Source organism: Denticeps clupeoides, chromosome 4 (assembly GCF_900700375.1).
Source record: "Denticeps clupeoides chromosome 4, fDenClu1.1, whole genome shotgun sequence".
In the NCBI taxonomy this organism is placed as follows: Eukaryota; Metazoa; Chordata; class Actinopteri; order Clupeiformes; family Denticipitidae; genus Denticeps; species Denticeps clupeoides.
Window position 1 is genome coordinate 10,080,801 of NC_041710.1, and position 20,904 is coordinate 10,101,704.

Below are 20,904 nucleotides of genomic sequence, written 5' to 3' on the forward strand. Positions count from 1 at the left end.
TTGACTACAAAATCCTACTTTTGACCTATAAAGCTCTAAATGGTCTCGCCCCGCAGTACGTGAGTGAACATTTAGTTATTTACAACCCCCCACACCCCCTGCGATCAACAGGTGCGGGGTCACTACTGAAATTTGCCCTCTGCTTTTAACCCATTACCATAACAGGCACCCAGGGAGCAGAGTGTGTGGACTGTGCTTTGCTCAGTGTCACCTCAGTGGTACCTAACCTAACCTCGGCGGATCGGGATTCGAACCGGTAACCTTCTGATTACGGGGCCACTTCCTTAACCGCTAGGCCACCACTGCCCCCACTTTAAAATCCACTTTATCACACAGTCACCCTGTTAAGCACAGACAGTGTTAAATTCACCCTAGTTAGGCTGTCCTAATTAGGGTACCGGGCCACTGTAGCACCAATATACCACTATCACCACATATTTCAGTATCAGTCGTACAGTGCAACCGTCTGCCGCTGCTTCTGTTTGGAGTCCGGCAGACTCCAGTGAAGAGACCAGCAGAAAAATCCTGGTTCCTGACACCTGCTAAACAACAACTTAGCATGAAATGAACCAGAGGGTCATCACAGCCACCACCACCGTAACAACTACAGCTTCATGGATTTTCAAATGGACCAGTAGCATCATAATGGACACATAATGTAGACCATGACACTGGACTATACATTGGACTTCTCCACCTCTACAACTGTAGGACTTTTTTCTCTTATTGGACAAATCAACACAAACCCTGCACTGACACCACTTGCAGGCTCATTCTACCCTGGAAGGGGGTCCCTCTATAAATCACACCTTCCCAAGGTTTCTTCCATTCTTTTTTCTCTCTCCTAGGGTTTTTTTGTGTGGAGTTTTTCCTTGTGTGCAGAAGGGTCAAGTGTGGGGGGTGTCAACTGTAGGGCCTGTCAAAGCCCATTGAGACATACTGTATGTGATTTTGGGCTATATAAGAAATAAATGTAGAGAGTTGTGTGTGTGTATCATCTGATGTGTATCATTAATTAACTTTAAACTATTCCGCCGTGGATCTGGCAACACGACGAACAACGAGCGCGCTCAGAACGCGTTCCTCCGTTCGGTCACGTGGCCTGAGCAGCGTCGGAAACGAGGGGCGAGGTTCCTATCACGGGAAACCGGCGTTTCCACGCCACGCGTCGCCGGTACGTGGACTTTCAGTCCTGGGCCCCGACAGACCGTTCCGCGACTGTGCAGCAACTCGTGGCTTCTTGAAGCTGCGCAGTTTAATAACCCGAATTAATAAGAAACATGACCATTTCTTCCCGATCACGTGACCGTGGAAACCCTCACTTTTTACATTTACAGCATTTATTACGACCTCCACGGTCCAGGCGGACCGGACTGGGAACCGCGCGTTCACCGACGCGTTTTTATAATTTTTTTTTTTTTGCGGTTTGGTCGCGTTGTCCCAGCGCGTTCGGACCGAGCGGAGCGCTGCGGCTTTAAAAAAAAGGCGAGGTGGGGCGCTGTCAATTATTCCGGCGTCGCCGGACCACGTGCTCGCCTTGCAGGCCTCCCATTGGCCCAAGGCACGTGTCTGGGATAAGCGCACCGCGACGTCACCCGCGGGACTCGTATTAAAAATAAGAAGGGGTAAAAAGGCCCGTAGTGAAAGTATTCGCGGAGCGGTCGGCGCCGCTTTATTTATCTGTAGTTTAGGCGCAGCGCTTGTTGCGATCGGGGGGGGGGGGCTTTTCCGCGGGGGACCCCCCAAAATATTTATTCCGTTAAGAATATATATATATTTTTTTCGTTTTTTTTAGGTGAACCCAGTTCTGGATTTAAATACGAAAAGAAAACTATGATTTTTTCGTTGTGAACACGGCCAGGGGTTGGCTCGTGTTTTTTTTTTTTTTTTGGTATTTTTTTTTATTTGATCGTTTTGCTTCACCGTGTGTGTTCATTTCGGACGTGGGGAAGTAAACCTGGAAGTGGCTGGTGGGGTGGAAGAGGGCTCCAGCATGGAGGAGAACGATCGCGGTGACGCGGCCGTCCTGCCCCCCCTGCAGCCGCACCGGGTCACAAACTTCTACATCGACAACATCCTGCGGCCCGACTTCGGGAAACGGCCGAAAGAGACCGAGGAGGCGGCCGAGGACGCGGGCCGGCCGGCGGGAGAAGGCACGTCCAGCCCGCGCCAGGTGACCGGGCCGAAGAAAGGCGACGCGGTGACGGAGCCCCGCGGGGACAGCGGCGACCCGGGCCTGAGCTCGGACTCGGACAGCTCGCAGCACGGCGCGGCGCCCACGTCCCGGCCGCTGCTGTGGCCGGCGTGGGTGTACTGCACGCGCTACTCGGACCGGCCGTCGTCAGGTGAGCGCGCGCGCGTCCCTACTTTGTGGGGAAAAAAAAAACTCCACCCCGTTACGCAGCGTTACGCAGCGAGCAGCGCCCGCCAAGATTTACTCCGCCGATTCTATCAAAACAATATCAAAACATAGTTTTCATTTAATAAATCGTTCATTAAGTATATAATTAAAAACTTACGAATTTAACTTAATTGCTCGTCAGGGCCACGTAGGTAAATAACGGTTCAGGCCTACTATAGTCTCGAAAGTTAAAAGTTAAGTGTCTAAGCAAAAAAAAATATATATAAAAAATTGCGTTCTAATATCGAACGTGTTATGATTATGAATCCTTTTAAAATCATTATTTTTTGGAGGGGGGAAACCCCATCGAAGCCTTTTGTGTTCGATCTCAGGTCCTTTGTGGAAATTCGGACCACGATCGAATCAAAGAAACTTCAATCGTTTTTTTTAGCGCGTCGTTGTCGCGGCTACGAACTAGATTTACGACACGATCATCCGTAAAGTAAAGTAAAAACGCGTGAAATAAAATATTTTGGTCGGATCCGTGCGACGTTTAGGTCCGGTTTTTGCGCTATTGTTCCATCCTTGCCTTTGTTAATATTTAATTAGCATATTTTTGACAATGGATTTGAGCTCGTGAGTGAGGTCCGCGGCATATACATATGTAATCATATGCACGCATTCCTGAGTAACGGGCCTTTCATCAGCGCGGAAAGTTCACCCACGAAGGAAAATTTCCACTCCGGTCGCGCGCATTCGATCAACGCGAATAAAACTCGCGCCATGAATCTCAAAATCAGCGGTGAAGAAAAAGAAACGGTGCCAAAAACGAGCCACGATCGGAATCTTTTTTTCCAGTTCACGAATAATAAAAAAATAAATGCGCGGTACTCTGATTAGCAGTGTTCATTTTGTTTTACTTGAAAAAAAACATTATTAATATTAATGTAATGTTTCGAGCAGCCAAAAACGTGGACAATAATAAAGATCTCGTTTTTAATCGTGCTAATTTTCGATCGGGAGAACGCGTTTGGTCGTGAAATGTAACTTAACCAGCAAATTCACTCTAATTCAGACGAAAATACGAGTTTGGGGCTCCACGTTGGCCACAAGTTCAGCTGCTACTATCGCGACAAAAAAAGAACGAAAACCGTAAAAATCCCTTCATCTCTCCGCTGCAGCGTAACAGGGGGAATTTCAAATGAGAACGATTTTAAAAAAGGCCCGGAGGATCCAGCGTGGTAATAAATGCAGGTTTTTTTCCCCATATAACGACTTTATGAACATCATAAGCTTCCAAATTTGGTTACTATGGTAACAGAGAGAAAGAAGCACCCCCCCCTCCTTTCGGCCTCACCCCACCCCCACACACGGAGCCACAGAGCTAAACTCGAGGGCTCTGAAGATCCGATGCTACTTCATTTCATTGTCGGTTCGCTCGCTGCCAAGCGTGACATTTATATTAGTGATATCACCGCTAATATTATTAGGCCAGCATTGTTGTTATTATTGCAGCGTCTCTTCAATTCGAATCCGTTTTAACTCAACCTGCAGGCCCGAGATCTCGCAAACCAAAGAAGAAGAACCCGAGCAAGGAGGACAAGCGGCCCAGGACCGCCTTCACGGCCGAGCAGCTGCAGAGACTGAAGGCGGAGTTCCAGACCAACCGGTACCTGACGGAGCAGCGGCGCCAGGGCCTGGCGCTCGAACTGGGCCTGAACGAGTCCCAGATCAAGATCTGGTTCCAGAACAAGCGGGCCAAGATCAAGAAGGCGACCGGGGGCAAGAACTCGCTGGCGCTGCAACTGATGGCGCAGGGGCTGTACAACCACGCCACGTCGTCCAAGGACGACAAGTCGGACAGCGAGTGAGGCAATAAAAAAAAACAAAAAAAAAACACAAAAAAACACCAGCATTTCCAACCAATCCTGCAGTATCGCCTGTACATACCGTTTACGAATATTTACGTTTGTTTGTTTGTTTTTTTTTCGTTCGCTCTCTCTTTAATTATTAATATTGCCGAAGGTTGTCTTTTCTTCTCGACGCCACGATCACAGTCGTTCTGAAATCCACGCTGAAGTCCAAAGATAAATATCCTGCTGCGTTCAGGCAAAACTGTGCAAAGCAGCAGCTGTGTTCCGTGTTTGTTTGTTTGTTTGCTTTTGTCTGTTTGTTTGTTTGTTTGCTTTCTGGTCCAATGTCAGGAATATTTGTTTTGTTGTTTTACGAATTTGTGCTGCAGAGACATTAGGGGCAGGAAACGGTGAATTGTATATTGACAGTATTTATAGGCAACAAGCGCGTTATACTTGAGACGTCTGAATGCATCTATTCCATTTAAAATACACGGATCGTTTCCACGCTGGAGCCACGTCGGAATGTACAACGCTCACGTAAGCGAGGAACCGATATATCATTTTTTAATGAAAAAAAAAAGCAATACTGATTTAATCATTTTTATATACATATGCTTGCGTTCATAATGTGGCGAGTGTAGAAATCTACTTTTGTAGCTGGCAGACAGACAATGATCCCGATATTTACAACACCGATCCGTTAACAGAGCAGTCATGAATTAAAAAATAAATTAAAAAAATCTGCTGAGAGTTCCTCATAACTCGTTTTTATCGTATGCAGTGACCGTAATCTTTGTATTTTCTGAACGGGGTGTACTGAGAATGCATTTGGGGGGTGGGGGTGGGGTTAAAGGGTTGTGTTTACATCGCTTGGACTATTTATCTCGCAATAACTCGTTTATTTGGTGAATGGAAACGTTTCGAGGCCTTTTGCATGAAAGCTGCGGTTTAGTTTGGCGATCTGCAGACTGTCTACATACCAAAACGTGACGTTCTGTTGGTGCGAGGTGTGTTATGGTCGTTGTGAGACAGAAAGAAACACAAAAAAGTGTGTATGAACTGAGATTCACCAAACGAACACACTTTGCCTTAAAAAAAAGTTTGAAAGGACTTTTGTATAAAAGCTGTTGAATGAAAAGCCTCATAAACAGCAGAATATATACAAGAAAACAGAGTGAAAGAATTCATGTCAGTTTTTATTATTTTCCAATGTTCCTGTTATAAGTATTCTTTTGGTATAAACAAAATGTACATAATTTGTATTCTGTTTATTTGTGTAATTAACTACGACCTGAGAGCTGGAAGCAAGTAAATAAAAGCAGCTAAAACATCCACAGACACCAGGCGAGAGTCTTTTCAACGTACAGAAACACATTCCACAAAGCCCGGTCCTCATAGGGATGGGAAAAGTTTGCACATCTGGGAAAACTATTTTCTACAACAAATATTGAAAAGATTTGAAAGGCTAGAATAAAAATAATAATAATAATAATAATAAATCATCAGTGCAGCGTACACACGTAACTGCACCATCACGGCCCAGATCGCACAGGACACGTTTATACACGATTACTAATGTGATATCTATAAAGAAGAGACTATTACACAAACCTATACTACACAGAGATTATTAGTAGTAGTATTGGTTATAATTTGTAACGGTACGTGCCAAAGCGCACATAAATTCCCTACTTCCGCCCCCGGGGAGGAGCGCGCAACTAAAACTAATTTAAATATTCCCACATGTCCCAGTAACCTAAACGGAAAAGCTGCAAACTTAGACGAAAGAACGGGGGGGAAAAAAAAAAGAAAAAAAGAGGGGTGCTTGTCACGTGACTGAGCCGCCAGCGCCCAGCGAATGAGCGTCTCTCCACAAGCGCGATGTTCCCGCGCCGACCCGCCGCTCATCTGCATTTCTGCATGTGGAAGTGACGCCCAAGGATGGAGGGAAGGGCCCCACTGCCCGGGGCCGGGGGACCCCGCTGAAGGTCAAAGCCTCCGGTGACAGCTGCAGGTGGCGGATTGTCCTCCGGCCGCAACTCGGCACTTTTCAGATAGACAAAAGGAGGGGGACAAAATAGATGGCAGGGCCACTGCCATCCAGGTGACTTCTTAAAAAAAAAAAAAAGCTTTCAGTGGTCAGTATAGCACCAGCCCATGCAAAGCCCGGTCGCCCTCAAACCCAAGAAATGCGCACCCTTGCATGGCTGTGGCACAATAGGCCAATCCTGTCCCCCCCACCCCCACAGAGTCATTTATCCCCAAATTTTTTTTTTCCTTCTAAACGCTTCCTAGTCAAACTTGAATATGCAATGAAGGGCTGGGGCTTTGTGGCGGAAATATAATTAAGGCAGTGAAAGATGTAGAAGGTGAAGAATGGGGATGACATCAGGCCAATTTCACACTTGGCACTCGGATGGCCGAGCCAGAGCCAGGCTCTTGCCACGCAACGCAGATCAAAGCGCGCTGCCATGGCCTAAAAGCCAAGAGGGGGACTTAAGTATGCTAATCTCCAGGACAAATATATTTTAATCTTGTTAGAATACAAGTTAATGCCGTAGCCCAGTGGCTGAACTCTGGTGAAGAGTGTTGGGGGAGAGAGAGAGAGAGAGAGAGAGAGAGAGAGAGAGACACATTTCCCTCACATTTCTTTCTGAATGAGCGCAGGGCTCTCCTGCTCCATTCACCAGCAGCTGACGTCCCCTCCTCCCCTCTTGCAAAAAAATAATAATAATATCGCGCTGCTCATATGAAGACGCACTTGCACGGAGCAGGTCAGCGAGCCGGAGCCTCTGCGAGTGAGGGTCCGGCTCCCGCCGCTTTCGGCCACAGCCGGCAGCACCTTGGCAACTCTTGATCTGCCATGTATGTCAGCTGCAGGCTGGGGCGCGCAGGCAGAGCAGCAGACAGGTCGGCAAGCTGGAGACGCGCTCCCAGGGCGCTCACCGCGGGGAGACGGAGAGAGGGCTTCCCGGAGCGCAGTCTGCTAAGGCCGACGTTGAAACTCCCACAGATACGCAGCCTACAGACTTCGCCAAGTTAAAAAAGTACCAATTCTGTTCTATAGTGACAACTGAATAAAAAGTAAGCTGAAGTAGGGAAAAATGTATGGAATTTCATGCTCTCTGTCACTTTTAAGGGAGCAACGTGGATTAATGTTTCTAAAAATCATCTCTCTCCAAAACAACCACTGTGTTACATCATGCTCATCCATTATCATCAAAATTACTAGGATTTGACAATGCAACTTTAAGTAAATGAAAAAAAATGAACTGGGGTACCACATCTAGAATGACCTTTGACCTTTCTGAAAGAAAAGAACATTATTAAACTCCTCTCAGAAGAATCTATTGCACATCAATTCCTGTAAAGTCAAGGCAGAGAAAACAGTGAATCCAATGATTCCAGTAAAAGTAAAATTGAACTGAGAAGATGGAGGAAAGATCCATTTTAAACTAGAAAACAAAAAAAGAACAAAGTCTGAAGAACAACAACGTCTGTCTCAGAGCAGCTTTAGGGACACTTACCTTCAGGCTTTAAGCCCAAACGTACAGAAATCAAGACACCTCATTTCACACAACATACTGTATAACCATCACTTTTCTTACCCATTCTTCATACATAAGATACAACAGTATAATAAAAATAATTAATATCCGTTGTGTACTTACACTTACGGCATTTATCAGACGCCCTTATCCAGAGTGACTTAAAATCAGTAGTTACAGGGACAGTCCCCCGGGAGACACTCAGGGTTAAGTGTCTTGCTCAGGGACACAATGGTAGTAAGTGGGGTTTGAACCCAGGTCTCCAGGATCCTAGGCGAGTGTGTTACCCACTAGGCTACTACCACCCCACTTACTGTCACTGTACATGATAACATTTGATTAAGCAGTTTTTGAGGTGAGTCTCAACCCAGGGTGGGGTCCCAGTGTACCAAAGAGGTGCACATGCGCATGCACACAAACCATTCACTCACATTCAAAGTCACCAATCCACCCAGTGTACATGCCTGTGGATGGCGGGAGGAAACTGGAGAACCCAAAGGAAACCCACACCAACACAGGGAGAGCATGCACACTCAGCAGATTCAGACACACAACCTTGGAGGTATGAGGCTACATCGCTACCCACCGTTGAACCTTTTGCAGCCATACTAAATTAATTGAAGAAGGTTTCTAATAATAAACAAAGTTTCTCAAGTAACAGACTTGGGATAACGAACACGGCCTTCCATTGGAAATCAAGAATATTTTCATGCAGATTTGCATTCAGATTTTCCATCATTAAGAGTCATTTACAGCATCAACAATGTCTGGATATTTGACACGTTATTTTATGTTGTTTTAATAGACAAAACAATTCCTAAATGATCCATAACTTCGATGATATAAAAAGTGTACCCACACACACATTATTTCAACCTCCCCCCTTTGATTTAACAGGAATGTTTACAATATTCATATAGACTATTTTGTTTAATTTTTTTGGAAATAAATTTTCCATTTTCATAACCACAGTAACACATGTAAATCACATCTTATCAAAAAATATATATAGCCTAGCAGACTAGAGAAAAATTATGAACTCTTTCTGGTCTACCTGAAATGTTTTTGTGTTTTGTAGATGTTCTTCATCTAATAGCGTAGTGGCCACACATTCTCATCATAACCTTGACATTTCAAGGAAACATTCAATGGTCCCAGTCCGTGTCTGTGCAGAATGAATTTAATCCCATCGTGGCATGAATTGTGCTACTACCAGTACTACTTTGAGGGGGAGAGGGGCGTACAGTGCCGTTCCTTTCCCCTTTAGCGAGCTCCCATCCACCCACCCACTTCACCAGGGGCATCATGGCGGCGTACAGCAGAGGCAGGATGTTCTCCCCTCTGCACTGCGCATGCGTGCTCCTGCCTGGTGGAAGCTGGGAGAGACAGGGGGGGCGCAAGGGCGGCGCTGCCAGGCCCACCAGACAGGGCGCCATGTTCAGTCACATGGGACAGACGTCTCAGTCCACTTTGTCCAGTTAAGGCGCTACGGCCAGATAAAGAGCCCTTCCCTGGCTATTCCAGTCGCTATAAGCCAGTTATTTTAAAAACAACGTTACCACAGAATTTTAAATTAGTCTGTTAATAAAGCAAATTCATACGTAAAACCAAAATAAAAAACAATGTGTACCTGAATTTAAAATCATAAATCATTTAAAAAAAATTCAATGTTTCTATTCTTAAATATATGTCTTTAGCATATATAAACACATTGGCCAATATAAAATTGAACTAAGAGATAAATAAAAATTATAAAATTAATAAATGTTTATCCAAAATAAATGAGCCTTAGATTTAGAAGAAAGAGATGTCAAAAATGTAAAAACAATAGAGTATGAAACTTCAATGCACTGAAATAATGAATCATGGTGAAATTTGCGCAAAATAGCAAATGAAACCAAAAATATTTATAATGAAAGCATTTTATTATTAAAACACAAATTCATTGAATAGCTGTCTCACAGTCTACAAATCATCATTCACCAGCCAATAAGAAAACATCTACATTCATCTCCTTCAAGGTCACAGCTCACACACTGGTTGTTCCTCCAGGGAGAACCTTAAAGCTCAGCATGGAACTGGCTTCCTTTACAGTGACCTAAATGTGAAGATATGAGGCTATGCATTAGCAGATTCTTGCATGATGGGACACATTATTATAAATATATATAGCAGTGCACCTTAAAGAAGAAAAGTAGGTATAGAATACGAGGTTCCAACACGCTTTTGATAGAAGAGCTAGTGTAATCTATGTTCAGAGAGCACAAAGAACCACATCAGGGCATAAAATAATCACATATCAAAACGTAGTTTAATAAACAGAACACGTTCTGTGCAAACATTGGGCTCTACGTCTGGATTTTTTGCATAGCAGGGCTGAAATAAAATGCTAGCAAATGCATAGCGCAACAAAGCAGTCGAGATTGTGGAGGGTACAGCGCTTTACCCCAGGTCTTATGCAAACCAAAAATGTTTTTTGTTTTGTGTTTCTCATGGTTAAAAGACTGGAGATGGTACATTTACAAATATTATTTTATTTATTTTTAAAAATTAATTTATAGTGTGCTCAATACAGATCAACCATCTGACAGTATGTAAAATAAACCATGTGAATGCAACAAATTCATTTGTTTAATCGCTGCCAAATAAATCGGAAATTTCATTAAATTCAAACGTCAAGTTGTAATAAAAGTATTTACATTAATGTTTGTTAAATTGCATTTATTCTTATTTGGTCATTACTGCAGAAAAACTATACCTGATAAATCAGCACACAACTTGTCAGCCACGTGGTCTGCCTCGCTAGCGAACAGAGAGATGATATCCTCTTCAAACTCTTCAACAATGGTCTCGCACTGTGCAAACAGAATAACAGGCCGGTTTTAGGGACAGTCAAGAGTTGCCCTACCTGAGGCTGCTCTCTTTAATGTTAACGTGGCCATCTTTCCTATCCGACATTTTCCTATTGGCAGATCTGCCATCTTGGAAAACTTTGCACTACTGCATGCTCTACAGACCTTGCTAAACAAGGAAATAACAATTGATTGTACACTTCCAATAAATCGCATGGCAAACATGAATAATAAAAAAACAAGTATTAACCTAATATAAAATATGTATATCCTACACTGAACACAACTTGTAAAGAGAGATTTTGCACACTGCGAATTTCTATCATCAAATCATGAAATAGCAAAAGCCATACTCATATATAGGAAGCTAAACATGGAATGAATAATTGAAAAATAAATGAATGAATAAATTAAAACTAAATGCAAATCAGAAAAATAAATTAATGTTTTTTTCAAACATTGAATTGAAAGAACAAAATTTATAAATGAGAATAAAATTAAAACATGTAATTACAAGCAAACATATGATCTGCATTAAAATCTGCAGTTGACATAGAATCAAAAATTAAAGCACTGATTTAAATCACATTTCGAAGACCACAAACTACAGGTTCAATTCAAAAGTTCTGTGCATGCATTAAATGTACCTGTATTGAACTCAAATTTTTATTTTTTTTTTTTAAATACATTTTTTTATAAAGATTTCTTGTGTGAAAGAAACAGAAAAAAAACCCACAGCATACTCACAGCAAATTTTAAAGAGTTGGAGCCGTCTGGACCATCAAACTGAAAATTTTTGAAATCAGGAAAGTCTCCACTCTTCTCGGTTCTTGGGGCAAATCTCTTGTAACTCTTCTCCTTGGTGTCTGGATCCACATAGAGAGCGTAATCGCTCATGCTGGTACAAACTCCTTCCAGCAGCTCAGTTAAGTGAGTTTCTGATCTAGCAAATGGTACCTATTAGATAAAAAATATAACACGATATCATTACAATGAATTCTAGTTTGACAAACTAATCTTTACTAATTTCCCCATCTTTCGTGAAACCATTTCATACAGCTGCGCGTCCAGGTCACACCAGTGACCTTTCCCTTTAGTTCCCATCTTAAACACATCCCCATGTGCCACAGAAAACACATTTAACCTGTACCCCTAAAGTTGGGAAAAAAGTAGATCTCCGCTCCTTGGAAAGCCGGACAAAAACCACGCTGTGCCGTCTAGACAGGTCAAGGTGCACCCTGCACCGCCCCCTTTGGCCTCCCCCGGAAGAGGAGAGGGGAAAGGGTGAATAGAGGTGGAGAATGTGAAAGGAGTGCTGGGTGGGGGGTAAGGAGGTTGGGATTTGGCTGGTGGTGGGGGGGTGTGAGGGTGTCAACAGCAGCCAAGTGCAGGGTGCAGAGTTGAGGCTCATCCTTTTGGTTGCTCTTTTTTTTTCTCTTCTGGCGTCACAGCTCCTCCACCGTTCAGTGATCAAAGCAGGAAGTTTCTCCTTGTCAGCCCTGGTCAAAGGGCAGCAGGGAGGTCTAGGGGGTTAGAGGTAGGGGGGAATATATATGGTGTGGGTTTGTGTGTGTATTTGTATGTGTGTTTGTGTGTAGAGAGAGAGGGAGAGAGAAAGAGAGGGGGCAGATTGCAGATGAACTGGACTTGCCACGAAGATATGTATCCCTGACCCTATTGTCCCTTTTCAGACACAGTATGGACCCTTCCGGTCTCATTGATTATATTAGGGAGGCGTTCTCCCCCCAACTCTGCCCATTCTCTCCCCTCCTTCTCTTGTGCATCCACGATACAAAGAAGCTTCCATGGCTCACTGCCATCTGGTCACAAACAAGATAAAGGGTCCCAAGGAAGGAGTGCGACCATTCCACACACATCCCCCTTTTAAATTAAAAGCATTGAAATGCATCTGGATGGGCAGTGAGATAAGTCTCCAGCCCTCCTGAAATTAAAAGGATCCAACGAGCTTCAATACGCATTATTAATAAAACCAGACAAAACCGAAACATGGCGGTACTGCCAGTTAATAGGACAATCGTGTAAAATGGGGGCCCTGTAATCGGTGTGATGTTCAAAGAAAGCACTATCGCATTTTTCCATCTGGATCACCCATTTACCAAATGCATATTAATCATTACCCCTTTTAGTGCTTGAAATCAAAACACAAGGAGAGGTTACAGAACTGAGGTAAAGGCCTTATAATAAGCATCTTTTTTTGGGGAGGTCAAATCTCTCCCATGGACCTTTCTTACTGTGGCTTCACCAGCTCATCCTCAGCCAAGACCCTTATCACACAGTCCTGAAAATGCAGGGGAATTAAACTCCTGGCCGTAACAGTCTAAGGACTCTGAATAGGCGCTGTCAATAAAGAATTTCCACAGGAATTAGAAAAAAGAAAAAAAAAGAAAAAGGGAAGGGGGGTTAGTAGAGGGGATGGGCAAGCCGGGCAGAGAAAGGAGTCCTCATGGACACAAAGTGTCAGGCTCCATAGGACTTTATGGTTCATGCAGGAATAACAAGGAAATATTTATGTAAATTGTTAAATTAACTGAATATGAAATCAGCCTATTACTGAAAAACAAGCATTAGTGTCTTCAGAGAGACATCTTCCACAGAACAAGTGCATAGAGGGGAAATGTAATTCTTCAAAAAATATACACACCCTGCCAGATAAAAGCCAATAGCTCCTGCAAGTGAAATTATGCTGTCAAAACTAGTTGATTTATTAACATCTCATCTTTCATTAAATACAAAAAAAAAAGAAAAAAAACTCACAATACTGTGTGTCTATATATATTAAATATATATGCAAAATTATGATCATATTTACACTTATGAGCATGAAAATTCTCTCATATCAGGACAAGATCATATTTACCTTTCAGTTCCTTATGCAGGAGAACAACAATTCCAAAGAGACCAAAAAGAGGAGGGGGGGGATCAGCAAGACTCAAGTCACAGTGTGAACTCAACAAGAACTGACACAACACATGGTGAAGCAGTGTCTACACATGCACACATATCCACACACCCAGTACTGGTGCTCTAGCATCCACTTAAAAAAACTACATTACGCTCAAAGTACTGAAATGCAATTCACTACTTTTGTTTCTTTCATGAAATGAGCATGAATTGTAAACACATATTTCATAATCAATTTAAAATAGAATTCATAATAACCAGCAATGAATTTTAGTCCTGTTAATATTGTACAGATCTTACTGGGAATACCTATATGGAATGAACATTTACCTTTAACACGAACCTACCATACAAAATAAATAAATTCAAACGTTTTTGGAGCGTTTCTTAATGGGTTAAATATTTCTTAAGTGCACTAAGCACGGATGGTGAAAAGGGTTTTAAGCGAACAGCAAAAAGGTACAGACGAAAAGGCCAAGCTAAGTGGAAATGGGGCTAAGTAAAAGCCTTGTTATTAGCTACCAATAACAATCAGTGGGGATTAACCCCTGTCATCAACAGAGGACTCAGCCACCTAATGACAGTCCCAGGATACCCGGGGTCAGAGCTTCCACTTCACAGAGGCCTGACCTTTTCACCGCGGTACACTGAGAGCTCAGGGAAGACAGTAGGCTGTCAGTTCTGCTTAAGCCACACAGATTCAAATCACAAAACCTATGCAGATATAGCCACACATCTGCAGATTGTGCCAGGCAGACTTATCAAGCAGTCCATGAATCAATTTGAATTAAAAACATTAATTCTTGACATGAAAGAACTTTTCCATGCCCGGGAAGTAAAAACTAAAAAAAAAAAAAAAAACTCAGCTTACTTTAGCGGCTCAGCCAGACGCTTTGCAAACTCTGGCAAGATGCTGTGTATAACAAGATTGTCACATTTTAGGCCCGACCCGACAAGTACAGCCTCCTTTTCACCCCATCAGCATCCAATTTTTCATCTCTCTTGCGATAACAATAACTTGACGATGGAGACCAACCAAATTAACATTTCATTAACAAAAAAAAAAAACATTTTATAAAACAAATTTACAACATGCAAAACACTTTGTCACTGAAACAAATTTACAAGCTGCGAATCATACACGAAGGATAGGTACTCTAGACCAGAAGTTGGTGTTGCAGGCTCGACTGAAAGGATAGTATTTGAGCCTGAATCCACTAAGATTTACAGCTCTAATGTGAAGTGCGTGGCATTTCCTATGACTAGGGCTGTGCTTCTCAGATATAGTGTCAGATCACTGGGTGAGTGTGATTTTTAAATTTTATGTCTTTACCCAGCCAATTTGGTACGCCGGAGATCTGGCATGGCGCCTGAAAGCTATCAGCCCCACACACTGTAGTGAACTGTAAAATTCACCATAGCATATGTTTTGCATGCAGTTTTAGAGGATGTTTTGTAGATGCATTACTTTAAATTGCACAGCAAAAATAACAACAAAAGCTCTTTCACTTTTCCATGATGTCTTTCAGCGCTGCTATGTAGCAGTTAAAAAAAAAAAAAAAACTCATGTAGGTTAATCCTATATGATGATAAATTTATTCACCTCTTTTTTTAGTCCTCTGGTTTGCATTCATTCTTTACACATACCATCTGTCGATCATTATTTTATGTGGGATCTAATACTTAGTAATTGGGCATGCATAACTGACCACATAATTCAATCTTTACAGAAGACAACAAAAAAATGAACATGAAGCTCTTAATGATCAATTAAATAATACATGTGCCCATTCCCCCTATTTGGTGTGGCTGAACACAGTTTATTACAGTTTATTATAGTAACATAAATACAATACAATACAAAAATGAAATAATTTCAGGAACTAGTTACTGTAACAAACCTTTTTATCTGTGAGACTGCCATCAGGGTTTAGCCTGAATCCCCCGACATGAATAGTCTTCTTTGGATCGGTCTGACTGATGGAATAGTTGAGCTCATCGGCAAGTGCCATGCATGCTGCAGGAGACAATGGTTGTTACTGTCCATATTACTGTAATATGTTGCATGCTAAAGAAAAATTGCTACATAAAACACATGGGCTTTATTCTACAGATTATGATGTGACATAGGACAGATCAATAGCATCCACAATGGCATGGAAATCACACTCCAGCAGAGTTTAGTAGCTGAGATTTAGTGCCCATAAAGTCAGGACAAGGCTCAATTAGCTTGGCTTCACCTCGCATTGTCACTGGAGACCAGTGATCATCATTAATCATTACTGATGATCAGTTATGTGTTACTTTGCACGTTGCTTAGACTCAAACGATGCAGTGAATACTAGCATTAAGAAGCATCCCATGGTCACGCAAAAGCTGTCACGGCATTTCAGAAGGGTCAAATTATTAAGTAAATAAAAATAAAATTACTATGATTGGATTAAGGAAATTTTTCTTCATTATTAAAAAATGGGGTGGTAGTGGCGTAGTGAGTTAGACACTCGCCTATGAACCAGAAGACCCAGGTTCAAATCCTACTTACTACCATTGTGTCCCTGAGCAAGACACTTAACCCTAAATTGCTCCAGGGTGACTGTCCCTGTAACTACTGATTGTAAGTCGCTCTGGATAAGGGTGTCTGATAAATGCTGTAAATGTAAAACATGTAAGGATAGTGCTATGTTGTCTGAGAATATAAAACATTTGTTTGGTGAAGTCAAATCACAGAATGGAGAACTTAACATGGCACTAAACCACTGTCAGGCCAAAAGCAAGACACATGAGATTAACACAACATAATGAAAAAAATTGTCTATGGAAGATGACTGAAAACAGGGCTGAATAATTTAGCAAATTTTAACTGAAACTGCAGCTTTGAATAAGCGCGATTTGAAAATCGCAACGACTGTGATTATTTTTGCACAAATGCTGTGTTGGCTGGAGACAGTCAGTGAGCGGAAGACTGGAGCGTTGGTGAGGCAGGCAGAAGAGGGGCAAGCTGCCAAGATGCCGCGGTGGGGAGAATGGGACCGGGCGTGGCTCGTTGCGGTGGTGATAGTGTCAAATGGCACGTGTTGCAGCCGAATGGGCAGACCGTGGGTGGATGGTGCCACTCCAGTGTACGCGGGGACAGTGGGTTCAGAAAGAAGAGTAAACAACGTTTGGGCAGTAAAACAAACCTGCCCGCGGCCCCCCTGCAGTCGGGAGGGTCCAACAGGTGCCATGACAGTTGATCACATTGTGTTGCTGTACCTGAGTAGACAGTCATGCTCACCAATCAGATGTCTCTCAATTTAAAGCTACACCCAATTAAACACGAGCAAGTTACAGTGCAGTATAAAGCAGTTCATATTTCTAAGTACGATTATGCTACAGTTTTTAATACACATAGTATAGTGAATACTGAACAGAAATCGTAATATCTGTCAAATAAATTGCAATGAGCTATTTTCTTAAATGAAACAACTATGCCAAATACATGCTGTAAGCAAAACGAAATAACAGCGTGTGAAACTTTGTAATATGCCACAAGTGTACATTCAGTCCTTGAAGTTGCAGTGGTGAAAGCAGGAAAACCTGGCAGAAATATGGACTGATTGACCTGGATGAAAATGTGACGCTAGATGAGGTAACAGTTCAATTTCTGTGGCACTTGATGATAATGCTATTTCATTTTTGCTTTTTGGAGCACTGACCATCTGATTACAACTTCTGGTTGGCCTTTAAAGGAAAAGGGCAAAGCATCCTCTGAGTCACTTGGCAAGGGCTCAATCATGTGAGGTGGCATTTCGAACTGACCCAATCCTGTTCATTCACATACATAAGGGTGAACCATATAAAGAAATGCATGAATTACTGGCAAGCTTGTACAACACTCTCCACACCCCTTACTGAAGGGCTACACCACACAGGTTATGAAAACTAAGACGATTACAGTCCTCACAACACAGAACCTCCATATTTATTACCCTAATCAGAGTTGTGGCAGCCAGAGATCATCCTATGACGGGCAGGGACTCACCAAGGGGCTCACACACACACACACACACACACACACACACACAAACACAAACACACACCCTTGGGTGGCCGGAGGAAACTGGAGAGCCAAGAGGAACCCGTGCCAACATGGATAATCCACATACATGTATATTTGGGCTATCTGTTCAGATGATGTTTTTTGTTTAATGGGGTCTGATAATTGATATACATTTACAATTAAATTTTACAAACTTCTATTTAAAGTTAATTTCATTAACTAATGGCAAATTATTCTTTATACTAAGACATGCACAAACATTTTACAAGAATAAAGCATTAAAATAAAGCAGCTTATACAAATTACATGCCGGAGCTGGACAAATCAAATGAATACATGTTTTAATATCATCAACATATTTTGCTTAATTAAAAAAAAAAAAAAAATCTTAACAAATAACACAGACTCATAGGGATGAGTATTGGAAATACTGTCATGTAAAGATTTGAGCTATAATTGCTACTCACACAGAGGTGTAAGTAACAATTCACTAAAGAAAGGGGGAGGTGCTGTCTGAATAAACAAGATACAGATTTCACCTGAGATAACAAGACAGAAATCCACCTTTAAGTAAATGCTGCAAAGGGGTTGCAAATGTCACTTTGGTAACCCATCCACTGGGAATGCATGTGACAGTGCATTTCTTGGTGCCGGTCCCAGGCCCGGGTAAATGGGGAAGGATGCGTCAGGAAGGGCATCCGGCATAAAAAACGCTTGCCAGGTCAATTGTGCGAACAGCCCCTCTGATCAGCTGTGGCGACCACTAATGTTTTTATAGGCTCACATTATCATGTGGATGACAGAGCAGACCAATAGAGTGATAAACCTGTATGGTATAAATGAACCTGAACTCTTTACGGCCCCTTATACGCAAGATACCTTTAGAAGAAACTGACTGGTGGCAGAAAACGTGCTGGTATGCCTGAATGGAGGTGAAGAGGGTGAAAGACCCCCAACAGACCATAGAGATTGTTGCAATAATGTGTTTTACCTTCCTTTCTCAGCAAGTCTCTTCCTGGTGGCTTCATGTTGTGCGCGTGTACAAGTGTAGTGTGAGTGACAGCAGGGCTTCAGCGCTAATTGGCTATATTCACACAAGTAATAGAAATTTTTGTGAGCAGAACATTAAACAACTCCGCAGACTGAGCAGGAAAAGCAATACAGATAAAAGACAAAATGCCTACTATCAGCCACAAGTATCATCCAGGCTGATGATCGCTCAATTCTTAGTGCACAGCAATGAAATACAAAAGGCTCACATACAATTAACACTGACTACTAACATGCTCTCCTACTATAACTGCTACTAATAGTAAAGCATACATGTGAACTTACCTGAACAATACAGCATTTCATCTCTCTTCCCTTCGACTGCTAAAAGACCCAAAGAGGCCATCATCAGACCGAGGCAAAACTGAACGGTCCAAGGATCCATACGGGTTTCCTAAGAGAAATGGGCATTTGTGTGAGACTTGCCAGGTAAGGGTAGACCTGAAACAACAGCTGCTGATAATGATAAGGACTTTGCTGTTATCAGTGCAGCTCACTGTGCAAACACTGTTAAGGCCGTAATATTTAGAAAGACAATTTCAGTAAATGTTAAAATCATAAAACTATCAAGGCAGTGTATAGTGTTGCGGTTGCAGAGCCACAAACATCCTAAATACCTGTTTAGAAAATAAAATGAATAAAATTCCATAGCTCCTCTTCCTCCAGATTGTGACCACAATTATCCATTTGTGAAGCTGGAAGTATCAAATATTTCCAAGCCATTCAAATTGATGCGAAATCTTTTTAAATCATGCAAAAAATACCCATTGCTGATTCATTCACTTCAGAACAATACTGTAAATGTACACCACAGATTTATTTCTGTGATAAGATGTCTCCAACGTTTCCAGATTCCAGCAGAGTGGGGTGCTTGGTCATGTGACAACAGTCAGAACAGTGAACTGGCCACGCTCCTTTCATATGGTAAAGCTGAACTGTAATAGGACTCTTGAGGATGACGCCCAAGGTTTTGTAAATCGGCATTAAACTTCTGTAGTTGATCTTGGGGCGCTAATGTTAACACAATTTTATGAAAATCATATATATATATGAAGTGCGAAACGAGCTTTGATTAAGGGTGGCACAATAAAGCAATACAGATATATATGGTAATGGTTCTTCAAAGTCTATATTATCGACATGATGTTACTGAGTTTTTAGACAAAAAACATGGTTTTACAAGTCCTTCTATACACTATACACAGCAGTATCATCATTACTGAGAACAATAATCTATCTATAATTCCTACCTTAGGTTTGATGCAGTAAAAAAAATACATACAAATGTGTTTGTCAAACACAGAAAAATGGGACAGCAGCTCCCCGTTCGATGTTCACGTCTTGATGGCCGAAGCGTGGGAAAACGTCACCTGAGCGCAGAGCAGTATAAACATCACCAGTTGGTCACAGAAGAAAGGAAAAGAGATTTTCGGGGTTCCACAAATGTATTATTTCTCATTGCAGAAGACCTCAAGTAAAATCTGCCACCGTGTTGTGTAATTGGGACTGTTTACATACTGCAGCAATGTGGGTCAAAGTGCATTGGACCAAACCACAGGTCTTTTTCATGAACATCCGCTATATTATATGACATTCACAGCCAAACATGGACAAATTTTGAGTTATTATTGGGAATCAGATAAAATATGAATCATACAAACTTTTTTAATGGGCTAAAATACACAGGTTGTGTATATAGTTGCTGGACCTAAGAGAGACTGAGATAAAGCAGATTGTGTGCATCGGTCACTCTCAGGCGAGCTGGGTGACACCTGTGTCACGGGCTGTGACGTGACGTGACTTGATTGGTGCACTTAGTTCCAGTTTCAACACACACGCGTGTCGGTGGGAGAGAACGGCGACATACGGCCACGGGCAACAGTGCGCATGAACAAAACACGCCGCCCGCTTTTCTCTCAGGACATCATTTAATGAACAGAAAGGCCCAACGCGTCCGAATACAGACGCGTCCAGACGGCAAAACACGCTCCTCGCCCCACACCGACCGTCGACGGTGAACATGGACGCGCTGATGCTGCCTTACCTGCGAACGAGTGGGAGGGAAATTCGGACGCGGGAAGCTCCGGCGCGGCGTTCGCGCCGACCGACACGAACGGCGACTATTAGAAGGTTATTAGTAGACGAGACGGTCCACGTCAACTCCGCGCAGCCCGCGTTCAGCCACGGACGCACCGGCAGGAAGGCGGATGGCGCCGCTGACTGACAGGCGCGTGGACCAATAGAATTGCGTCGAAACCACAAGGTCCCGGATGAAGAGGGCCGAAACGTGGCCGCG

General features: G+C 42.6%; 2 protein-coding genes across 4 annotated transcripts; one reads left to right on the forward strand and one right to left on the reverse strand.

The window, feature by feature from the left end:
* Nucleotides 1-1,934: 1,934 nt before the first annotated feature.
* LOC114788860 (homeobox protein engrailed-2b-like) lies at nt 1,935-5,002 on the forward strand. Its single transcript, XM_028977789.1, has 2 exons — nt 1,935-2,345; nt 3,896-5,002. The coding sequence occupies exons 1-2, from the start codon at nt 1,994-1,996 to the stop codon at nt 4,210-4,212; spliced, it is 669 nt and encodes a 222-aa protein (XP_028833622.1). The 5' UTR covers nt 1,935-1,993; the 3' UTR covers nt 4,213-5,002.
* A 2,954-nt stretch (nt 5,003-7,956) lies between these two features.
* Nucleotides 7,957-20,813, reverse strand: cnpy1 (canopy FGF signaling regulator 1). Of its 3 annotated transcripts, XM_028978047.1 has the most exons (8): nt 20,653-20,813; nt 19,859-19,978; nt 18,894-19,002; nt 15,421-15,536; nt 11,345-11,554; nt 10,504-10,600; nt 9,926-9,993; nt 9,650-9,843 (listed from the first exon to the last, which is right to left on the reverse strand). In XM_028978047.1, exons 2-8 carry the CDS (start codon nt 19,886-19,888, stop codon nt 9,775-9,777), a joined length of 699 nt encoding a protein of 232 aa, XP_028833880.1. In that variant the 5' UTR covers nt 19,889-19,978; nt 20,653-20,813; the 3' UTR covers nt 9,650-9,774. The 3 variants fall into 3 exon arrangements, with proteins under 3 accessions (XP_028833881.1, XP_028833880.1, XP_028833882.1); XM_028978048.1 differs by lacking the exon at nt 9,926-9,993 and having other exon boundaries at nt 7,957-9,843; XM_028978049.1 differs by lacking the exons at nt 19,859-19,978; nt 20,653-20,813 and adding an exon at nt 18,550-18,642 and having other exon boundaries at nt 18,894-19,007.
* Nucleotides 20,814-20,904: the final 91 nt, after the last annotated feature.

Excerpts from the sequence above, each read along its gene's own strand:
- LOC114788860 (XM_028977789.1), top strand. The coding sequence starts at position 1,994 with ATGGAGGAGAACGATCGCGGTGACGCGGCCGTCCTGCCCCCCCTGCAG. Across the intron at positions 2,346-3,895 it reads CTCGGACCGGCCGTCGTCAG|GCCCGAGATCTCGCAAACCA; the intron begins GTGAGCGCGCGC and ends CTCAACCTGCAG.
- cnpy1 (XM_028978047.1), bottom strand. The coding sequence starts at position 19,888 with ATGTATTTTTTTTACTGCATCAAACCTAAG. Across the intron at positions 19,003-19,858 it reads TTTACTGCATCAAACCTAAG|GAAACCCGTATGGATCCTTG; the intron begins GTAGGAATTATA and ends CATTTCTCTTAG. Across the intron at positions 11,555-15,420 it reads GCAGTCTCACAGATAAAAAG|GTACCATTTGCTAGATCAGA; the intron begins GTTTGTTACAGT and ends TTTATCTAATAG.